The 17,308-nt window shown below is 36.4% G+C and overlaps 1 protein-coding gene across 1 annotated transcript in view; it reads left to right on the forward strand.

Moving 5' to 3' along the window:
• The window catches only part of MAN2A1 (mannosidase alpha class 2A member 1), a 161,775-nt gene that overhangs the window by 94,315 nt on the left and 50,152 nt on the right, over positions 1–17,308 (forward strand). Inside the window, exon 13 of the mRNA XM_070412430.1 lies at positions 16,014–16,179. Coding sequence (XP_070268531.1) covers positions 16,014–16,179 — 166 coding nt within the window. The remainder of the gene's footprint in view (positions 1–16,013; positions 16,180–17,308) is intronic.

A 17,308-nucleotide genomic window follows, 5' to 3' on the forward strand; every position in this document is an offset into this window, starting at 1 on the left:
AATTGATAAAAAGTCTCTTAGCTGAGAAAGTCTCTCTTTATAGATGTAAAGGGCTAATTTCTGGGTAGTATAAATGAAAAGAGAGTCATCCATAGTACATCTTGGTAACTTAATTCAATTAAAAAGAAAAGTTCATATTGTCAAATACCCAGACAATAAGACAAATATTATATAATATGGAACAAAAGCTAGACTGACTTTGGTTTCTTCTCTGTGATGAGAACAATATGGAGTATTGAAGTCATTTTATACTCAGTTATGTTTCATAGGAGAAAGCAACAAAAAGACATTTTAAATTATGGAAATCCTTATGAAACATAGGAAAGGCACCCTTCTTTTTAAAAATTGTCTTGATAATCAAGTCTAACCTCAGCTCACAGGTATATGAGTCAAAATTGAGAAGACATTGGAAATAGATATTGTGAAATCCAAATAATTGTAACACCAGACTGAAAGGAGAAATGCCCATCTAGTTTTGGCAGAACTTTTATAATGTAAAGGTAGTTTACTCACAGTAATGTAGATCTATAGCTTCAGGTAATGTTAGCATTTGAAAGAGGTAGAGAGGCAGGAGCCTATAGATATTAAATAAATAATTGTTTTGTCTCAGGAAGATTTAAAAGATAAATGCTCATGGTGAGAGTGTTATTTCCTACTCAGTTGCCTTTATTTATTGTCAAGGTACTATTGACTCCCCAAATATATATTTCTGAAGAAAGTATCCAGAGTTCCAGACCCACACACCCATAGGCCAGATGCATAGCTCCATTTAAATGACCCACTCACCTCCTCAATGTGTTTCCAACTGAACTCCTCTCCACTCAAACCTATTCTCTGGTCCCAAGCTCTTTAATAAAACTTTAGCATTGTCAGCCAGCTTACCAGGCCAGAAACCTGGGCCTTGATTTTATAGTGGTCATATGTTCCAGTTTGTCACTAGTGTCCCCTCTCACTCTCAAAAGTGTATTCATTTAGACAATAAATTATAGAATTTACCCTGATCATCTTTGTCACTTTTCTTTCAACTTGTATCCAAACAAACTCCAGGTCTTTTCATTCTATTTCTTACATTGAATTTTATCTCAATTCTGTCTACTTCTGACCTTCAATGCCACTACTCTACTTCTGTGATGGCAATAACCTTGTCACAGATATCTCTGCCTCATGCATTTGTTGAAAAAATTAAATAAGGTTATTTATATGAACTTAATACTGTGGAATCTAGCAGTTAGTAGGCACTCAACAAAATAAGTAACTCCTTAGCTCAAAACCCATTTATTCTCCCATGGCCTGTCGGTAAACTCCTAAATGCTAATTGGCTTATGTGTCTGCATTTTGGTTTCTTTAGCAGCATCTTTCATATCACCCCAGCCTGCACTGTGTGCTTCAGTCCTCACCTATCAATTCTATGACATGCCAAGTTCTCTCTTACTTCTAGCCTCTGCTGCTTGGGAAAACAAACAAACAAACAAACAAACAAAAAAACTACTGCCATCACCACCCCACCCCCAATTTGTCTGATTGATTCCTCGTTATCTTTTAGGACTCAACTTAGTTGTTACATTCTGTGTAACCTTCCCCTAATATCTTTGAGTCAGGGCTAGGTGTCGCTCTTGTAAGCTCCCACAGGACTATGTTTTCCCACTTACTACATGTATAATATTCCTTTGAAGAGATGTCCTATTAACACTTGGAGTGGGGGAAACGAGTTAAGTCGGCTCGCGTGAATTGCGCGTACTCCGCGGGAGCCGTCTTAACTCGGTTCATATAGATTTGCGGTGGAGTGCGGGAAACGTGTAAACTCGGGCCGATTGTAACTGCGTATTACCAAATATTTGTTTGTTTGCCGTTCACAAAGATACCTACCTGCGTATGTGAACCGTTTCATACCCATTGGGGTAATAGGTATCATAAAAATCCCTGATTTTGCGCGGGAAACCTAAATAATTGCCCGCGCCATCTTATATTTTGGCGGGAAATTCACCCCACACCGGAGTGTTAACCTGATGAGGTCATGACCTGGGTCTTGTTAATTATTCTACCATGACACATGGAGCAGTCTTTTAGGAAAGTGGTCTAGTAATATGTGCCAGGAGCATTCAATGCCCTGGAAGATATATCTCTCAGCTTTATCATGTGAACAGATATTTTAAAAGACTTTACATTTTGGTCAACAATAACCATCAATGGATTAGTCAAATATTCTGTGTTCACAAAATTCTATATGAAGTTTTTAAATGATGTCAAATTAGCATTTCTTTTTTGTAATAAAAGCATTGTAGGATTGGTAAATACTGAGGTTTTAGCTTAAGTCTTAATAAAATTTGGCTTTCAATTTCTGTGGAGAAAATGCAGAGGACCTGTTTGAATTGAAGAAGTTGTGGATAGTTGAGTGAAATAAGGAAGAAGTGTTTGGCACGTATGAGGTGTTTGCTGAATTGATAGCTAATTAAGATGGTTAGATGAACATTATGAGAAAGAAGTTACATGTAGTATTTGATAGGCAGTTAAGTAAAACACATATTTAAAAATAAGCAGCACTTTAAGGAAAAGTTTGTTTATAGTGATGAATCTTTATGAGAAAATTTTTGCTTTAGCAGAATTGTCTTGCATTCAATGTTACCTTATTTTAAGATCAATATTAAGTCTTTGGTACTTCTTGGCCTCCCTATGTTACCCAATATCACTTGTGTGTATAGTATTTCCCTGCAAATTGCATTTGACTACATATAACAGATCTCATTGGCTTTATAAGAAAGCATAATTTTTCTTATGAACAAGTTTCAAGGTAGGTAGTTGTGGACTCATGATTTGTTTCACAGTGTCATTGAAGGGACCTGGCCCCTTTACCTTTCAGCTCTGCCATCCTTTGCCTGTGACAAGATTATGCCTGCTTCTCCACACATTACACCTGCGTTCAAACCAGGAAGGAGGAAGAGCATGGATAAAAGTTATGCCAGTAGAGTTTGCTGACTTTTATTAAATTAGGGATACAATTTTCTGGGAAACCCTACTTATTGAATTGTAATTACATCTCATTGGCCAGAACTGTGTCACATGACTACCCCAAGCATGCAGAATCATTTTTTGTTGTTTTGGTTTTTTTTTTTGCGGGGGAGGGGGAGTTACAATTTTTTTTTTTTTAAGCTAGTATTGTCATCCTGAGTAAAATAGGGTTTCTATCAGTAAAGGAGAATGTGAGAATGGCTCTTGGGTAGGCCACTACCAGCATCTACTCTTGGGCTCAGTAATGAGTAATACTCTAGATCCTAGGGCATCTACCATGTTTTCTGATCATTGCCTACTCTTCCCTGCCTGCTTCAGCTCAAACTGGAGTTATGTTCTATACACTTTCTGTGTTAAATAAATTAGCACTGGGTGTTACAAATTTTTTAAAAACTTGTTCTCAAGCATTCCTATCAGGTAGAAAAACAATCTCAAACACTTAGAATTATTATAGAAACAGATTTTTCTATTTATTTCAAAACCAAAATATAATTGAGTATTGCAAAATTAAGAATTGGGAGAGAGATAAAATAAAAGCTCATAAAATAAGAGCATATATATGCTATTGGGATTTGGGATTTTCACATATTAAGAAAATGCTGTATTCTTAAATGTTTGTTATTTCTTAGTGCCCTAATTAAGACCATGTTAAAATGTACTTATTCGTTGGTTCAGTCAGCCAGCCATTCAATGGCAGATCTATTTGAGTTCCTGACTTGTGTAGCACTGTCCTGGGATGTGTTCATAGCTTTGTTCCCCTTTTATTTCTTAGTTATTTCTTGCTCAGAACCCATACAGGCTGGGTGTCTCCTGTAAGTGGTCTGTGACTTAGACTCTGCTATATAACCTGCCCCAAAATACAAGTTCTTAACCCTTACCTGAAATCTTTTCAGGGTTATATAAATTTGTGAATTCAATTTTTTTTTTTTTTTTAGGAAAATGCCATATATACACATTACATAACACTTCAGAATCTGAGGCAGGACTCACTCATCGAATACTTTTACATTTCTGAATAGTCAGATCCAGTTCGATAAATAATTAAATGTAGCTTCATGTCAGTTCAGTTTTGCCACCAAATGTTTTTGAAAAATCTTTATTTTCAAACTTCTTGGATTTTGAAGATGGATATTGTAGAATAGACCTATATGGTAATGATTTAGAAGAATTATGAAATTGTTTTAAATGATTCTTCTGACTGGTGTTAAATTATTAGCATTTATGCTTGAGTGCTTTAACTTTTCTTTTATGTCCTGATTTCCATCCTTTTTAACAACCTGTTGGAAATGTCTCGCAAGAAATCTTTGCTAGTTGTGCAGTGCTGAATCTTCACCCTTCTGAACCACATTCCCTAAGCATGGAGATCTTTAAGAGTTGACTTTTTTCTTTGTAAGAGTCCTTTCCTTGACTCTACTGAGTGTTCTAACTTTCTGACTCTAATTCAAGAGTCCTCATTATCAGAATTTGCCTTTTCATAAAATTTCGTATTCCATTCTTCTGCCTCCTGAAATAATATTTTTATAATTATTGCATCAGGCAGTTTAATGTTTATGATCAGCAGCTTTAAGTAATATAATTGTATATTAGTTATATATACAATGTCATTTAGAAGTTTCAGGAGAATGTCAGTAGGCTACTGTAAATCTCACACATTGACTTTTAAGTGATTTACAATGTGGAGTTTGTCTCAGTTGTTCTTTTTATATATTTTATGTGAACTTCATAAAAGTCTTTCTTCCTAGGCCCCTTGTAATTAGTCTGCTGTGACTTTGTTTCTAGGTACAAAATTATTTTAGATTTTACTAAATTTAGATTTTATTGTGGAAGTGATTGAACAGACTGAATTTTAAATGATAGTTTTAAGGTTTCTTAAAAAGCAATGGCACAGTAGTTGTATGTTCAGTGAGTACCTGCTAAGTTGCCTGGTAAGTCTATATTTCGATTGACAGTTTGCTGTTTATACTTTAAATCAAACTTTCTTAACTAGCCATGAGGTTCTAGTTTATTGTTCTCATTATATGGGAATTGAGTTGTGTGGTTTGTCTAATGAAATTAAACTGATTTTGCTTGTTGATGACATCTTACAATTATCCCATCAAGGACTACAATCAGGAAAGTGTTGAAGATGGGGAAGAAAAATATGGTGAGATATTTTGATGCCTTGTAATATAAAGGCAGAGTTAGCATGGGGACTACCACCTTTAGTTTAGGAATGATTGAATAATTTCCAGTAAGATATCTAGAAATATGTCACTTGTAGAATCTAAGAAAAACTTTGGAAAGAAGATAAGATAGTGTTAGTGAAGAGCTGGAATTAGTTTATGTGTGTCTGCCAGATAATGCAAATTTTGAATGATTCTGTTCTGTTGTTGCTGTAATGCCAAAGGTTCTTCCCCCATAGTTGGAGTTACATAATACACTATGACAGTGTTAAAGTAAATTAAATATCTGGCTTGTGAGTGATTTTTTTAAGTGGTTTGTATTGGGTGGAAGTAATTGACAATTATCTTAATATATAAAAACCCTGGGTCCTTCACGACTGGAGGCTCAACCAACTGGAAGTCAGTCCTGCAGTCCTGCTGATTGCTACGGCAGCAGGCGAGGTGACCCAGCACTGACTGCTGAGGGGGCTGCAAATCAGGCCGGGAGAGAGGCCTGAAGAGAGAAGCAGGGTCTGATCTGTAGCCTCTGTGGCAGCTGTTAATCAGCACTTGCCTCTCTCTTTCGCTCAGGGCCTGGCCAGCAGCTGAGCCTCCATTTCTCTCCAGGCCTCCACCAGGGCTGCTGATCAGCCCCGCCTTTCTGATAGACCCAGAGACGCTGACTGGCATAGAAACCAACCAATCAGAAACAAATCTGGGTGAAGTGTGAGGAGCCAATGGCTTCCTAGGAGGCAGAGCTTTTGACGCTGACTGGCATAGAAACCGACCAATCGGAACCAAACTGGCCCGCAGAGGAGGGCAGTTGGGGGCGAGATCAGGCCTGCATTGGAGGGCAGTTGGGGGGCGGGATCAGGCCGGCAGGGGAGCAGTTAGATGTTTATTAGGCTGGCAGGGGAGCATTTAGGGGGTGATCAGGCTGGCAGGCAGAAGCAGTTAGGGGCAATTAGGCAGGCGAGCAGTTAGGAGCCAGCAGTCCCGGATTGTGAGAGGGATGTCCGACTGCCGGTTTAGGCCTGATCACTGTGGCATCGGGCCTAAACCAGCAGTCAGACATCCCCTGAGGGGTCTCAGATTGGAGAGAGTGCAGGCTGGGCTGAATTTTGTGCACCAGGCCTCTAGTATGAGATAGATTCCTTGGTTGTTGATTTTTTCTAGTTTCTTGCAAACTTAGTCCTCTTGCTCTTCTTTTCCTCAGTGTCCATCCTGTCTTCTGAAATTGCTAACATTAAGCTAAAAAACTCAGAGCAGTTCAGAGCATAGACTGAAGTGATATGGCATATTTTAAATTCTTCCATTCTTCTGAACCAGATTTTTTCCCTTCTAAATGTAGATTAATAAAGCATGCACTACAAGAGGAACAAGGACAAGAATTTTAGTTAAGGTTTCCTGATCCTAAGAAAGTCAGGGAGGGCTTCAAGCCTATCTTGGTCTTTAGAACACTTCACAACTTTGTGGTAAAAGAAAAAAAATTTTTTTTAAATATATTTTATTGATTTTTTACAGAGAGGAAGGGAGAGGGATAGAGAGTTAGAAACATCGATGAGAGAGAAACATCGATCAGCTGCCTCCTGCACATCTCCCACCAGGGATGTGCCCGCAACCCAGGTACCTGCCCTTGACCGAAATCGAACCTGGGACCTTTCAGTCCGCAGGCCGACGCTCTATCCACTGAGCCAAACCGGTTTCGGCAAGAAAAATTTTAAATAGAGCCTTTGGACTTATGTATTTCATCCTTATCAGGAAAGTAGCATTATTTGATAATTTTATTCTTTTAGGCAAAAATTCTATGTGCAATTGGGCTATTTTTTTACACTGATATATGTCTGGGTTTCAGATTTTTTTTGTAGGTATTTAATATATACTCATAGTATTTTAGGTAATTGGACAACTTGTGTGCTTTTTTGTTCGAAATGTGTTCTTTATCTCTTGTAACATCGTGTTTGTGTTCTCTAGTGTTTTGTATCTTCTTCAATCATTTTATTGGATTGTAGAGTAGATTTTCTTTCCCAGGACCAATATTATGTCTTAAAAGTGTTTTGAAAGTAGAAAGTGACTTTGTGTTTTGTAGTTTTTCTGTTTTTACCTCTTATATGATGCCTCACTAGCATGAAAAGATGTAGCACCAATAAAAAGTTGTTTTCTCTTCTTTTCACCTGACAGTCTTACACAAGATATATTTCAGTCGTTGACAAAGTGAATATTTGGTAGTTCTGTCTTTACCAACCAAAACAACCTTATTTTACTACATTAACTTTGAAGGTCTTTTTATTTGTGAAAATCAGCCTGTTTATGTACTGTGTATTCCTCCAAAGTTACAGCGTTTTATCATTGGAGAAATGAAATTTTCTTTCAGTAGATGAAAATTACATTTTGATTGAACATCATTCCTTATGCAGTCACCCATAAATATAATGTGTTTTGCTGTCTTTTCAGAAAATGGCTACAGATGTGATTTCTGAATTGACAAGAAAATAGAACAACTTTAATGTTTTAGGTAAAACAGATGGTATTTTTGTTTTAGGCAAAGCTATCTGAGAGTGAAAGCAACTTAATTGGTGGCAGGACTCTTGGGGTCAGCCAAATTATGTACAATTTGTGTGTCTGTTTCTTTTATTGCTTCAGTATCAAAAGTTTTGAGTAGTTGGAAAAGAATATTTATCCTTTTTATTGACTCGCTATTTTTTGTTATGTACTGGAATAGTTATGAGTTTTCAATCCTATTTTGTTTATAAATGTCATTGAAATTACATGTTGATTCTACTTTGGTTATACTTGTGCCTTAGAAATGCTTTTCCCATTGGGAGAAAGTCCTGAAATATGTAGTTATACTTTTGAGGGTTAACACTTTATAGTATTGAGTTGCATTTGCAGCTATAAATTCCGATAACATTGATGATACTAACTCTTATTTCCATACCATTGAGCATTGGGCAGATATCACTCTCAGATGCCTGGAGAGGCACATACTGTGAAGGGAGCCCTAGACTGAAAGTCAGGGGGTCATTCTAGTCCCACCTCATCACTAACCAGCCTCATGTTTTTGAAACTTTGATTTCAGAGGAGAGAGGAGGCTAAAATAGCTGGTTCCCAGGGTAATGTCCAAGTGACATTTTCTTATTTGTTAAAACCTAAATCATTTATAATGTATTCATCTGGATAAACACCAGGAAAGGAACTTTGGGGGTAGAAAACTCAACTCTGAAAAACAACCAATTTGTCCAATAACTGGGACATAGGAAACTATTTTCCAAAATATCAGCACTATTGCAAGAGGAAGACTTGTTGTATAGCAATTCCCTTTCTACCACCTCTTATAAAAGGTCCCTTTTGCCATGTAAGGTTACATATTTATAGGTTCTGGGGATTAGTATGTGGACATCTTGGGTGGATAATTATTCTGCCTATCATACCTGGAAACCTAAAGTTTATATTTCCAGTGGGTAAGTGGATAATTGATTGAGAAACATCAGGATAAATCTATGTAGATGTTCCTTAAGCACCTCAAATTCAAGCGCCTCAACTTGTATTTATCACCTTCATCTTGAAACCTCCTCTCACTGCCCTTCAATCTTGGTAAGGGTACCACCATCACTCTCCTACTCTAACTGGATACCAGGACTTACAGAAGACTTTTTTTTTCTAGTTTACCCCATCCAGTCTTATCCAAGGAATGAAAAAATTCTGATGAGATACTCTACCTGTTTCTCAAATTTGTTCTTTTTGTATTTCTACCACTCTCTAATTTATATCTTTACTTACCTGGGCGGTTGAAGCTATCTACTTGGTTTTCCTATTTTGAGTCTTGACTCCTTAAATTCATCCTCCACCTGACAACTAGATATACGTATTAAAAATTAAAATATTATCATATTAAACCTCACTCCCCGTAACCTATATAATAAAGTCTAAGCTCCTTGCAGTGACTTAAACTACCTTATAACATGAGATTTATTTTCCTTTCTGGCTCCATATATTGGCATTTTAGAGGTGTACTTCACTATGTAGATTCCAGTGGTTTTGGATAGTCTGTATGCTCTGTAAATAACATCATTTTTCTAAAATCTGCATTTGTTCTTGTGAGCACTCTACCTAAAGTATTTTTCTACTTTTCTTTCCTGGTTATCTCCACCACATATCCTACTTTTAAAAAGTTGCATGTTTTTGTTATATTTTTCTTATTTAAAAAATACTTTGTAGATAGTGTTTTACATCCAGAAATATAAAAAGTAGTTGCATAATATTCAGATTACTTATCTAGAATCTAGAGCAGTGGTTCTCAACCTGTGGGTAGCGACCCCTTTGGCGGTAGAATGACCCTTTCACAGGGGTCGCCTGAGACCATCCTGCATATCAGATATTTACATTATGACTCATAACAGTAGCAACATTACAGTTATGAAGTAACAATGAAAATAATTTTATGGTTGGGTCACAACATGAGGAACTATATTTAAAGGGCCAGAAGGTTGAGAACCACTGATCTAGAGGAAGTATACCTGTTAATAGTTTAACTTCTCTTCTGCTGAATCTATGTTGTTAAACATATCTGCTGAGTTGTTAATTTCTAATATTCATCCTTTTGGAATTTCGTACAGTTAATTTTTAATTTTAGATTAATTTTTGTGGTAAAATTCTTTATCTTTTTATTTACTTTATTCATGTTTTCCTCTTTTTATTTACTTTATTTATGTTTTCCTCTTTTCTTGGAAAGGATTGGACTAAATTGAGGCTAATTCACTCAACTTCGTGTTTACCTAGCCCACCAAGTTTTCATCTTATAGCCTGGTATATCATGAAGGCCCTACTCCCTGAAATCACATAAGCTGTCTCTGACATTAAAGGATCTCAGAAGCTTTCTATTTAGATTTAAAACCTCCCGTTCTGTGTAGCCCCCAGTATGTGGCACATGTTCTGATGAGAAAGTCAAACGTATACTTGAAGCCTCCTAAGTCCCCACCAAGTGCTCTTTTGGGCCTTTCTGTCCTCACAGTGTCTTCATGAAGTCTTTACACTGGCTTTGCATGGAACTCAGCCTCTCCCGTACTGAGAACTGGCATGCCCCAGGATGAAATGGCCACCACGGCAACTCACTTCTCTAAAGTCCTTTCTTCCTCTCAGCAATTCTCTATTATAGCGATTTTCAACTTTTTCATCTCATGGTGCATATAAACTAACTACTAAAATTCAGCAGCACACCAAAAAATATATTTTTGCCAATCTGACAAAATAGGTATAATTTTGATTTAGCCCCATCAGACAGGTATCTTTGTGTTAACTGTTGTCATTTTTTTATTGGTCAATCTAAGGGAAACGAGGTCAGTGCTCCTGACTAAGTAGTCAAGTATTTCATGTTTTACGATTCTTGCAGCACACTCGTTGAAAATTGCTGCTGTATTGTATTGCCTTCAAGCAAATGATTACTTATATTTTATCTGGCTAGTTGGCCAGTAGAAGTAAGTGCTCTTGTTTGTCATCAGCTGCTCCATCTCTCCTGGAAATGAAAGTATAATATATCTTTCAACTTTAATTTGATAAAAGAGAAATGCTCACTTTTTTCTACTCCAGTGTTTATATTTCTATTGATTTGTAAGAGCACTTTACAAATTTCCTTAATTTGATTTTCTTTTATTTTTTTACTCTTTAATCTTATTGTTTAAGATGGGAAAGTTTTAAGCTTTTATTATCAAATCTACCATCCTTTTACTTTGTTACATTTTTTTCCATTATAATTAGAAAGACCTTTTGTATCAGAAATTACTAATTTTGTATCCTTTTTGTTTAAATTCATCTGGAATCAATTTTGGCATATTGTTTTAATGTATCCATTTAATCATTTATTTTGCCTCATCTGTTATAGATATATTATAGGACTAGAGGCCCAGTGCATGGATTCATGCACATTGAAAGGAAATTAATTAGAAGGTGGCCGATGGGGTGGGATTGGGTGAGATGGGCCGGACATGCCCTGGAGCCAACCTCCCCCGGTCCCTCCCTGGCTGGCTGCACTTGGGGTGGTGCCGGGGCTCAAAGTGCGTCTGCAGAGTGAGCGGGGGAGAGGGAGCACCCTCTGGCATGTAGGCCCCTCAGTCTGGCCTGCGGGGATTGGGCCGAAACCAGGAGTCCAACATTCCCCGAGGGGTCCCAGAGTGCAAGAGGGCACTCTGCATAGTTGCTGTCGCTCAGCAGCTCCTGCGTTGAGCATCTGCCCCCTTTTGGTCATTGCGCGTCATAGCTACTGGTCAGTTGGCTGGTCGCTGGTCAGCCGGACGTTTAGGCTTTTATATATACCGATTTTTTTCTTCATTAATGACCCATTCCTTTTCTCACCTTTCTCCCAACAAAAGGATTTCAACAGGATTTTTTTTTTTAATCCTCACCCAAGGATATGTTTATTGATTTTTAGAGAGGGAAAGAGAGAGAGAGATGAGGGAGAAACATCAATTGGTTGCCTCCCATTGGTGCACGGGACAATGCTCCAAGTAACTGAACCACTCGGCCAGGGCTTAATGGGATTTTGATAGGCATTGTATGAGATTCTGTGCACCTGTGCTTCTACCCTCTCACCACCACTCCTGTTGTTTCAAGGTATCTGTGTTATCACGTGTGGTTTTGTTAATATCTTTCATTTAGATTTATATATCTCTTACACACACAAAAAAACACATTTAAGGCAATTCAATGATGTAGGTTAATTAAAACATTCACTCCACTACCCAGTATGATTCATGTACTATTGTCCCTGGTGAGGATGCCAGGAGGTTTTTTTAAAGGAAAGGAGAGAAATTAATTGCTCTTGAGATTCTACTTAGTGCCAAGGCTGGGCTATGTGATTTTTCCAAATATTTGATCATTTAATCATAACAACAATCTTTTCTCCTGATTGTGAAGATATTAGGTTTGGAGAAATAAAATAACTTGTCCAAAGTCTCTCAAATTCTAAGTGCCATACTGGGGTTTTGAGCTTGAATATGTCTGACTTCAGAGTCTAAGAGTCACAGAACTGAGTGTGATTGTTGAAGATCTAATACATCTCAAAGAGGCCCCTTTGTTTTCATATTTTGATCTCCCCCCCCCCCCCCCCAGCCCAATGGCTAATATGGTAAGGATTATGTTTTAAACCTAGAAAAATAGGTGGGCTGCATTAAAAGGACTTCGAATTTAGAAATTGCAATTTTTGTAAACATATAACTCCAAATATATATCCATATCAAAATACTATACAAAGGTTACTATTCTTAATTTTTTATTTACTTTTTAAATATGTTTTATTGGTTTTTAGAGAGAGAGGAAAAGAGAGGGGGAGAGAGAGAGAAACATCCATCTGCTGCCTCCTGCATGCCCCCACTGGGACATGTGCCCTGACCAGGAATTGAATCTGTGACCCCTTGGTACATGGGACGATGCTCAACCAACTGAAACACACCAGCCAGGGCCACAGTTGTCTTTCTTAACATGACGTGAATTATTTCTACAAATGAGGGAATTCTGAATATAAACATCTTGATAGAATCTTCAAGGATAGAACCATGTGAACAGTGGAATTCTTTCTACTTCTTTCATAAAGTGATTCCCAGCTTGACATGAGCATATAGATGGCCTTTTATTTTTCTCCATTCCTTTTTTCCTAATCAAAAGTAGATCATTTTCTGCCCTCTAATTCTATGGACAGGTAACGTATGAGTGCTTTGTCTTCATGTGGTAAGAGTTGTTCTTTGATATAGAGAATTGAGATAATTGCTGGTAACCCAAAGTGGTTGGGGCTTAGTGTCATAATGAGAACTAGGAGTTTGGACGTGACTTGGTGACAGATGAGAAGTAGGAAGCTAATGCAAATATGGGAGGATTTGGGGGAAGAGTTCTGAGCTTCCTATACAGTTATTTCCAAGGTAAAATAGAAATTATTCTCATTACTTTGAAGCATGAATGCATGGAACAGATAACAGATCTCAGTGTATGGGAGGAGAACGTAACCTAAGATCATATATGCATAAGCCATGGACATAGACAATAGTGTGGGGAAGGCCTGGGGTGGTGCAGGGTTTGTGGGGGAAAGGAGGAAAAATATGGGGGACAGCTATAATACCGACAATAAAAAATTATCATTTCCAGGGTATAGATATTACTCTTTTGTTAGTGTGGGTCAAACATTAATTTTCAGTAAATGAGCATGATATTATAAGATATTAAAACCGTTGGTTTTATTCACAATGAAAGGCCTTAAAAGGGCTCAGGTTTGGGAATATTAGTGGTATAACAAATGTTTGGTTACCAAACATAATAATGACAGTGAAATTTAATTGTTTTATGATGGTGTACTTATTTCCAAAGGAAATATAATTCATATATAATCATGTTTCTTCTATACTTAAAATATACACAGATAGAAGTTTGTGTGTAAAAAATAAATTTGTGCTGTGATTCACTTGAAAAACATGGTGTGAATCTCTAATTATGTTAAAAAATTATTTTCTTAGTGCAGCATTATGCTCATTATATACTCTACACATTTAGCTTTTGAATAGATTTCTGGCATGATAATTACATAATCATTCAGTACAGTAGAAACATCATTATGGTCAAATACTAATTAGCTACTAAAATGAAACAAAACAGAACCTAGCTCACAGCTTATTATAAAAAATGATTTAATATTGTACAAAACCAAATGTATGGTTAAAGTTATTATTTGCTTTAAATGTGAGTCATTTCTTTTTTTCCCATGGGAAGGAATCAGTGTTTTGGATGCTTGTTACCTAATTTATTGCTTGAGCACATGTTACATTTTATTTTCAGAATCTTTATGACCAATTCTGTGAGGTAGAGCATCCAAAGAACTTGCCAGGGAATTCTAGGCTTAGTACCAGGGTGTGCCTCAGGGCTTCTGCACAATTAGGAGACTGGCTGGAGTCTGGGAACATGGAGTTCAATAGTAACTAGTAAATTACTCCTTTCTAGGATGCTGATTTGAACATCTTTGTTGCTGAGGATGAGTGATCCTCAGCTATTTTTTCTTCCCCAGTGCACCTTAGGAACGGAGTACCATCCTGCTAGTAACAGTGAATCTTGGCCATTGTGATTTTCCAGTGTGTTCATGATAGAAGAATAGCCAGGTACAATGTTAGCTCTAGTACAAAGCAATGGGAGGGTGCAAAAAGGTTGATAGATCCCTTAGGTAAGTCAGTTACGCATACCCTTCAAGGTATGCTCTCTTTGAGAATTGCTTCTGTGGGTAAAACAGGAATCATCTAGTATTAGGAGGCTCCGATGGTCTTTGGAAATATGTTTTAACAGCATGGCTTCTACTGCTCATATGTGTAAGGAATCTCGATTATTTCAGAATATTATTTCAATCATAAATGCTTCTCTTGACAAACACTTTATAAGTCAAACACTTTACAGATTTTATGTTCCATTCCCTTTATCTTTGTATTTTTCTGTTGTGCTTCACTTTAGTTTTGACCACTATAGGTATTAATTTTATTTCTTAATGAATGGTCTGTAATGCAGTTGAAATATACAGGACACATATGTAGGATAAAGGACCACTGCTAGGCTTTCTGATGCACTGACTAAATGATACTAGCTTGATCCTACCACCTTTGTTGTAGCTGCTAAGTCTCAGGGAGAAAAGCAGTACTATCTAATTTTAGTTCTATGTTCTTGCAATTAAAAGATTATATAGGAAAACAATATTTCAGATCATGAAAATAATCAGTAATGAATCAGTGAGTTGTAGTATTGGTCAAACATCATCTTTGCAATATCCTCTTATTTAATTAAAGATAATATGATACAAATTTGGTTAAAGTTAAAATCATAAATCTTGCAAAGGCTTCGGAATTCATGAAGTCTGTGATATGATGGTCTAAAACATTTCTACTCAGAGGAAAAGCCATAAAACTGAATATCTGGCCAAGTCATGCTACTGAGAAAACTAAGGATGTTAGGTTCTTCAACTGAGAATCACTGAAATATCGAAGAATGGAGAGAGGACTTAGGAAAAATGATGAAGTCCTTGACTTTTTAAAAAATAAATATAGCTATGTTTAGGACCATCCTGTAAAAACAAATGTTATAGGAAGGATGTCATAATGTACTAGTATAAAAACTGTTGGAAAAAGTCTGACCAAAACCCCACTCAGTTCATTTTTTTTCATTCTAAAAATAACACTAGTGGCAAATATTGCCTAAAATTATTTAATAGTTTTTATTTTCCTTTCTCTAGCTAAGTCCCAATCAAATATTTTGCCACTACTTATTATAAAATTTTATCCCCTATTTTAAGTAGATTGATTTCAAATATCTTTTTCAGAACTAAGTATCCTTGGATATAAGGGCCCCTTGTATTTAAAATATATGTGTGAATTATGTGATTCCACACGTATAGTCATACATTTTTTGCTGTTTTAGTGGTCTAAAATGAATGACAGAATTTTAGTTGAAATTAATTATGGTTAAACTACAAATAATTTATATATTTCTTTAATTCAGCTAGATTAGGCAGGGATCAAGATATGAGATGTATAAAACTAATTCTTTGAGACAGATCATATGTGTATCAGTAATTTTTCTGGGACATGAAAATAACTTTATTACAGTCCTATTAATGGCTTCTATTTGTATAACATTTTATTCTGAGAAGGTGAACCATTGTTTCATTACCCTTTGTATTGTGCAGTATTTGTTGTGATGAAATTGCATGTTCTCCAAAAGTTTCACCAAAATGTTCTATGTAATTTCTCCACATGTTGACTCTATAACTATCTATGAGCTCAGAGTTTACAAATAGCATTAAAGAACTGCAAGTATTTTGAATCCACAATAGTGAAGCAGCTGTTTTTGCAGGTATCTTGTGGTCTATAATCCTTCAGAGCAAGAACGAACCTCACTGGTCTCAGTCTGTGTGAGTTCCCCCACAGTAAAAGTGTCCTCTGCTTCGGGAAAGCCTGTGAAAATTCAGATGAGTGCGGTTTGGAATACAGCCACTACTATTTCACAAACAGCCTATGAGGTATGTTTCTGCCACAGAACTTAGAGGCATCATTAAAAAGGTATGGCTAGTTTATATATGTATACATGACTCCTAGAACTGTCCAGTCATTGTGTGTGAAGTGGTTAAAATTGTACTTACCAGGGGGTTTAACTGGCCAGTTAAATGACACAAGGAAAATAGATTCTGTGTTTCCCAAAATATTAGAACATTTATTAGTATGTATATTCTATGTTACTGTTAGTTCATATTAGCACGTATATTGTATATCTTTGAAAGCATGTATATTGTAACTTTTTCCTGAAGTAATCATTACGGAATGTGGATTTTTTTGTTGTCTAACTCAATTTAATGATAATTATGCATATCAAAATTGAGATAAATTCCACCTTTCTACATAACTTTGGGTACTTTTAATTTTTTATTGCAAAGGAGAGACTTGTATCATGAAAGTTATTTTCTAAAATGATTCTTCTCCAAGATATAATTAGGGAAAATCTGGACCAGGTAACAGTCAGGAAGGGGGATTTCTTAAAATAAGCAATATGAAACTAAACCCCAACATCATTAGTAAGGTTGGAATTTTAGAGTCTGGAGTGCAGTTTTAACTATTACTTCTGAAGACACAGCCATAAGTGAGGAATTCTAAAAGAGATTTACTTCCGTTTGTCAAAAGCCATTGCTAGCTGCTCTAATAAACTCAGAATCCTTTAAGTAGAAATGAAAAGTATGATACAAATTTTGGTAAGATATTACAGGAAACACCCCATCTAGAAAATAGAACAGTAGTTCCTAGAAGGTCTTGTCTTACAGTATGTGCATCCTCTAAACCTTGTTCAGTATCTGCTAGATCCTAGGCATTGGGTGGCTGGTGTTGACTGAACTAATGTGCTTAATATTTATATTATTACATTGCCCATTTTTCTGTTTAATTTACTGAAATATAGTATTGTAAAAAGATCCTAGTAATTAGGAAAAAATCATTGTTTGTAGTAAACCCTTATTGTTATGGGGAATTTCCCCCTCTGAACACTGATGAGCACTGTAAGACAGTTGAGAATGGTCACATGATTTCATTTATTCAGTGAAAACAATGTCTGATAGTCCTTCTAATTTAAAGTTATTAGGTTACCTGGATAAACGGAGATGT

This window comes from Myotis yumanensis, unplaced genomic scaffold (genome assembly GCF_028538775.1).
Source record: "Myotis yumanensis isolate MYYU_CA2020_CCGP unplaced genomic scaffold, mMyoYum1.0.hap1 SCAF_4, whole genome shotgun sequence".
Classification (NCBI taxonomy): Eukaryota; Metazoa; Chordata; class Mammalia; order Chiroptera; family Vespertilionidae; genus Myotis; species Myotis yumanensis.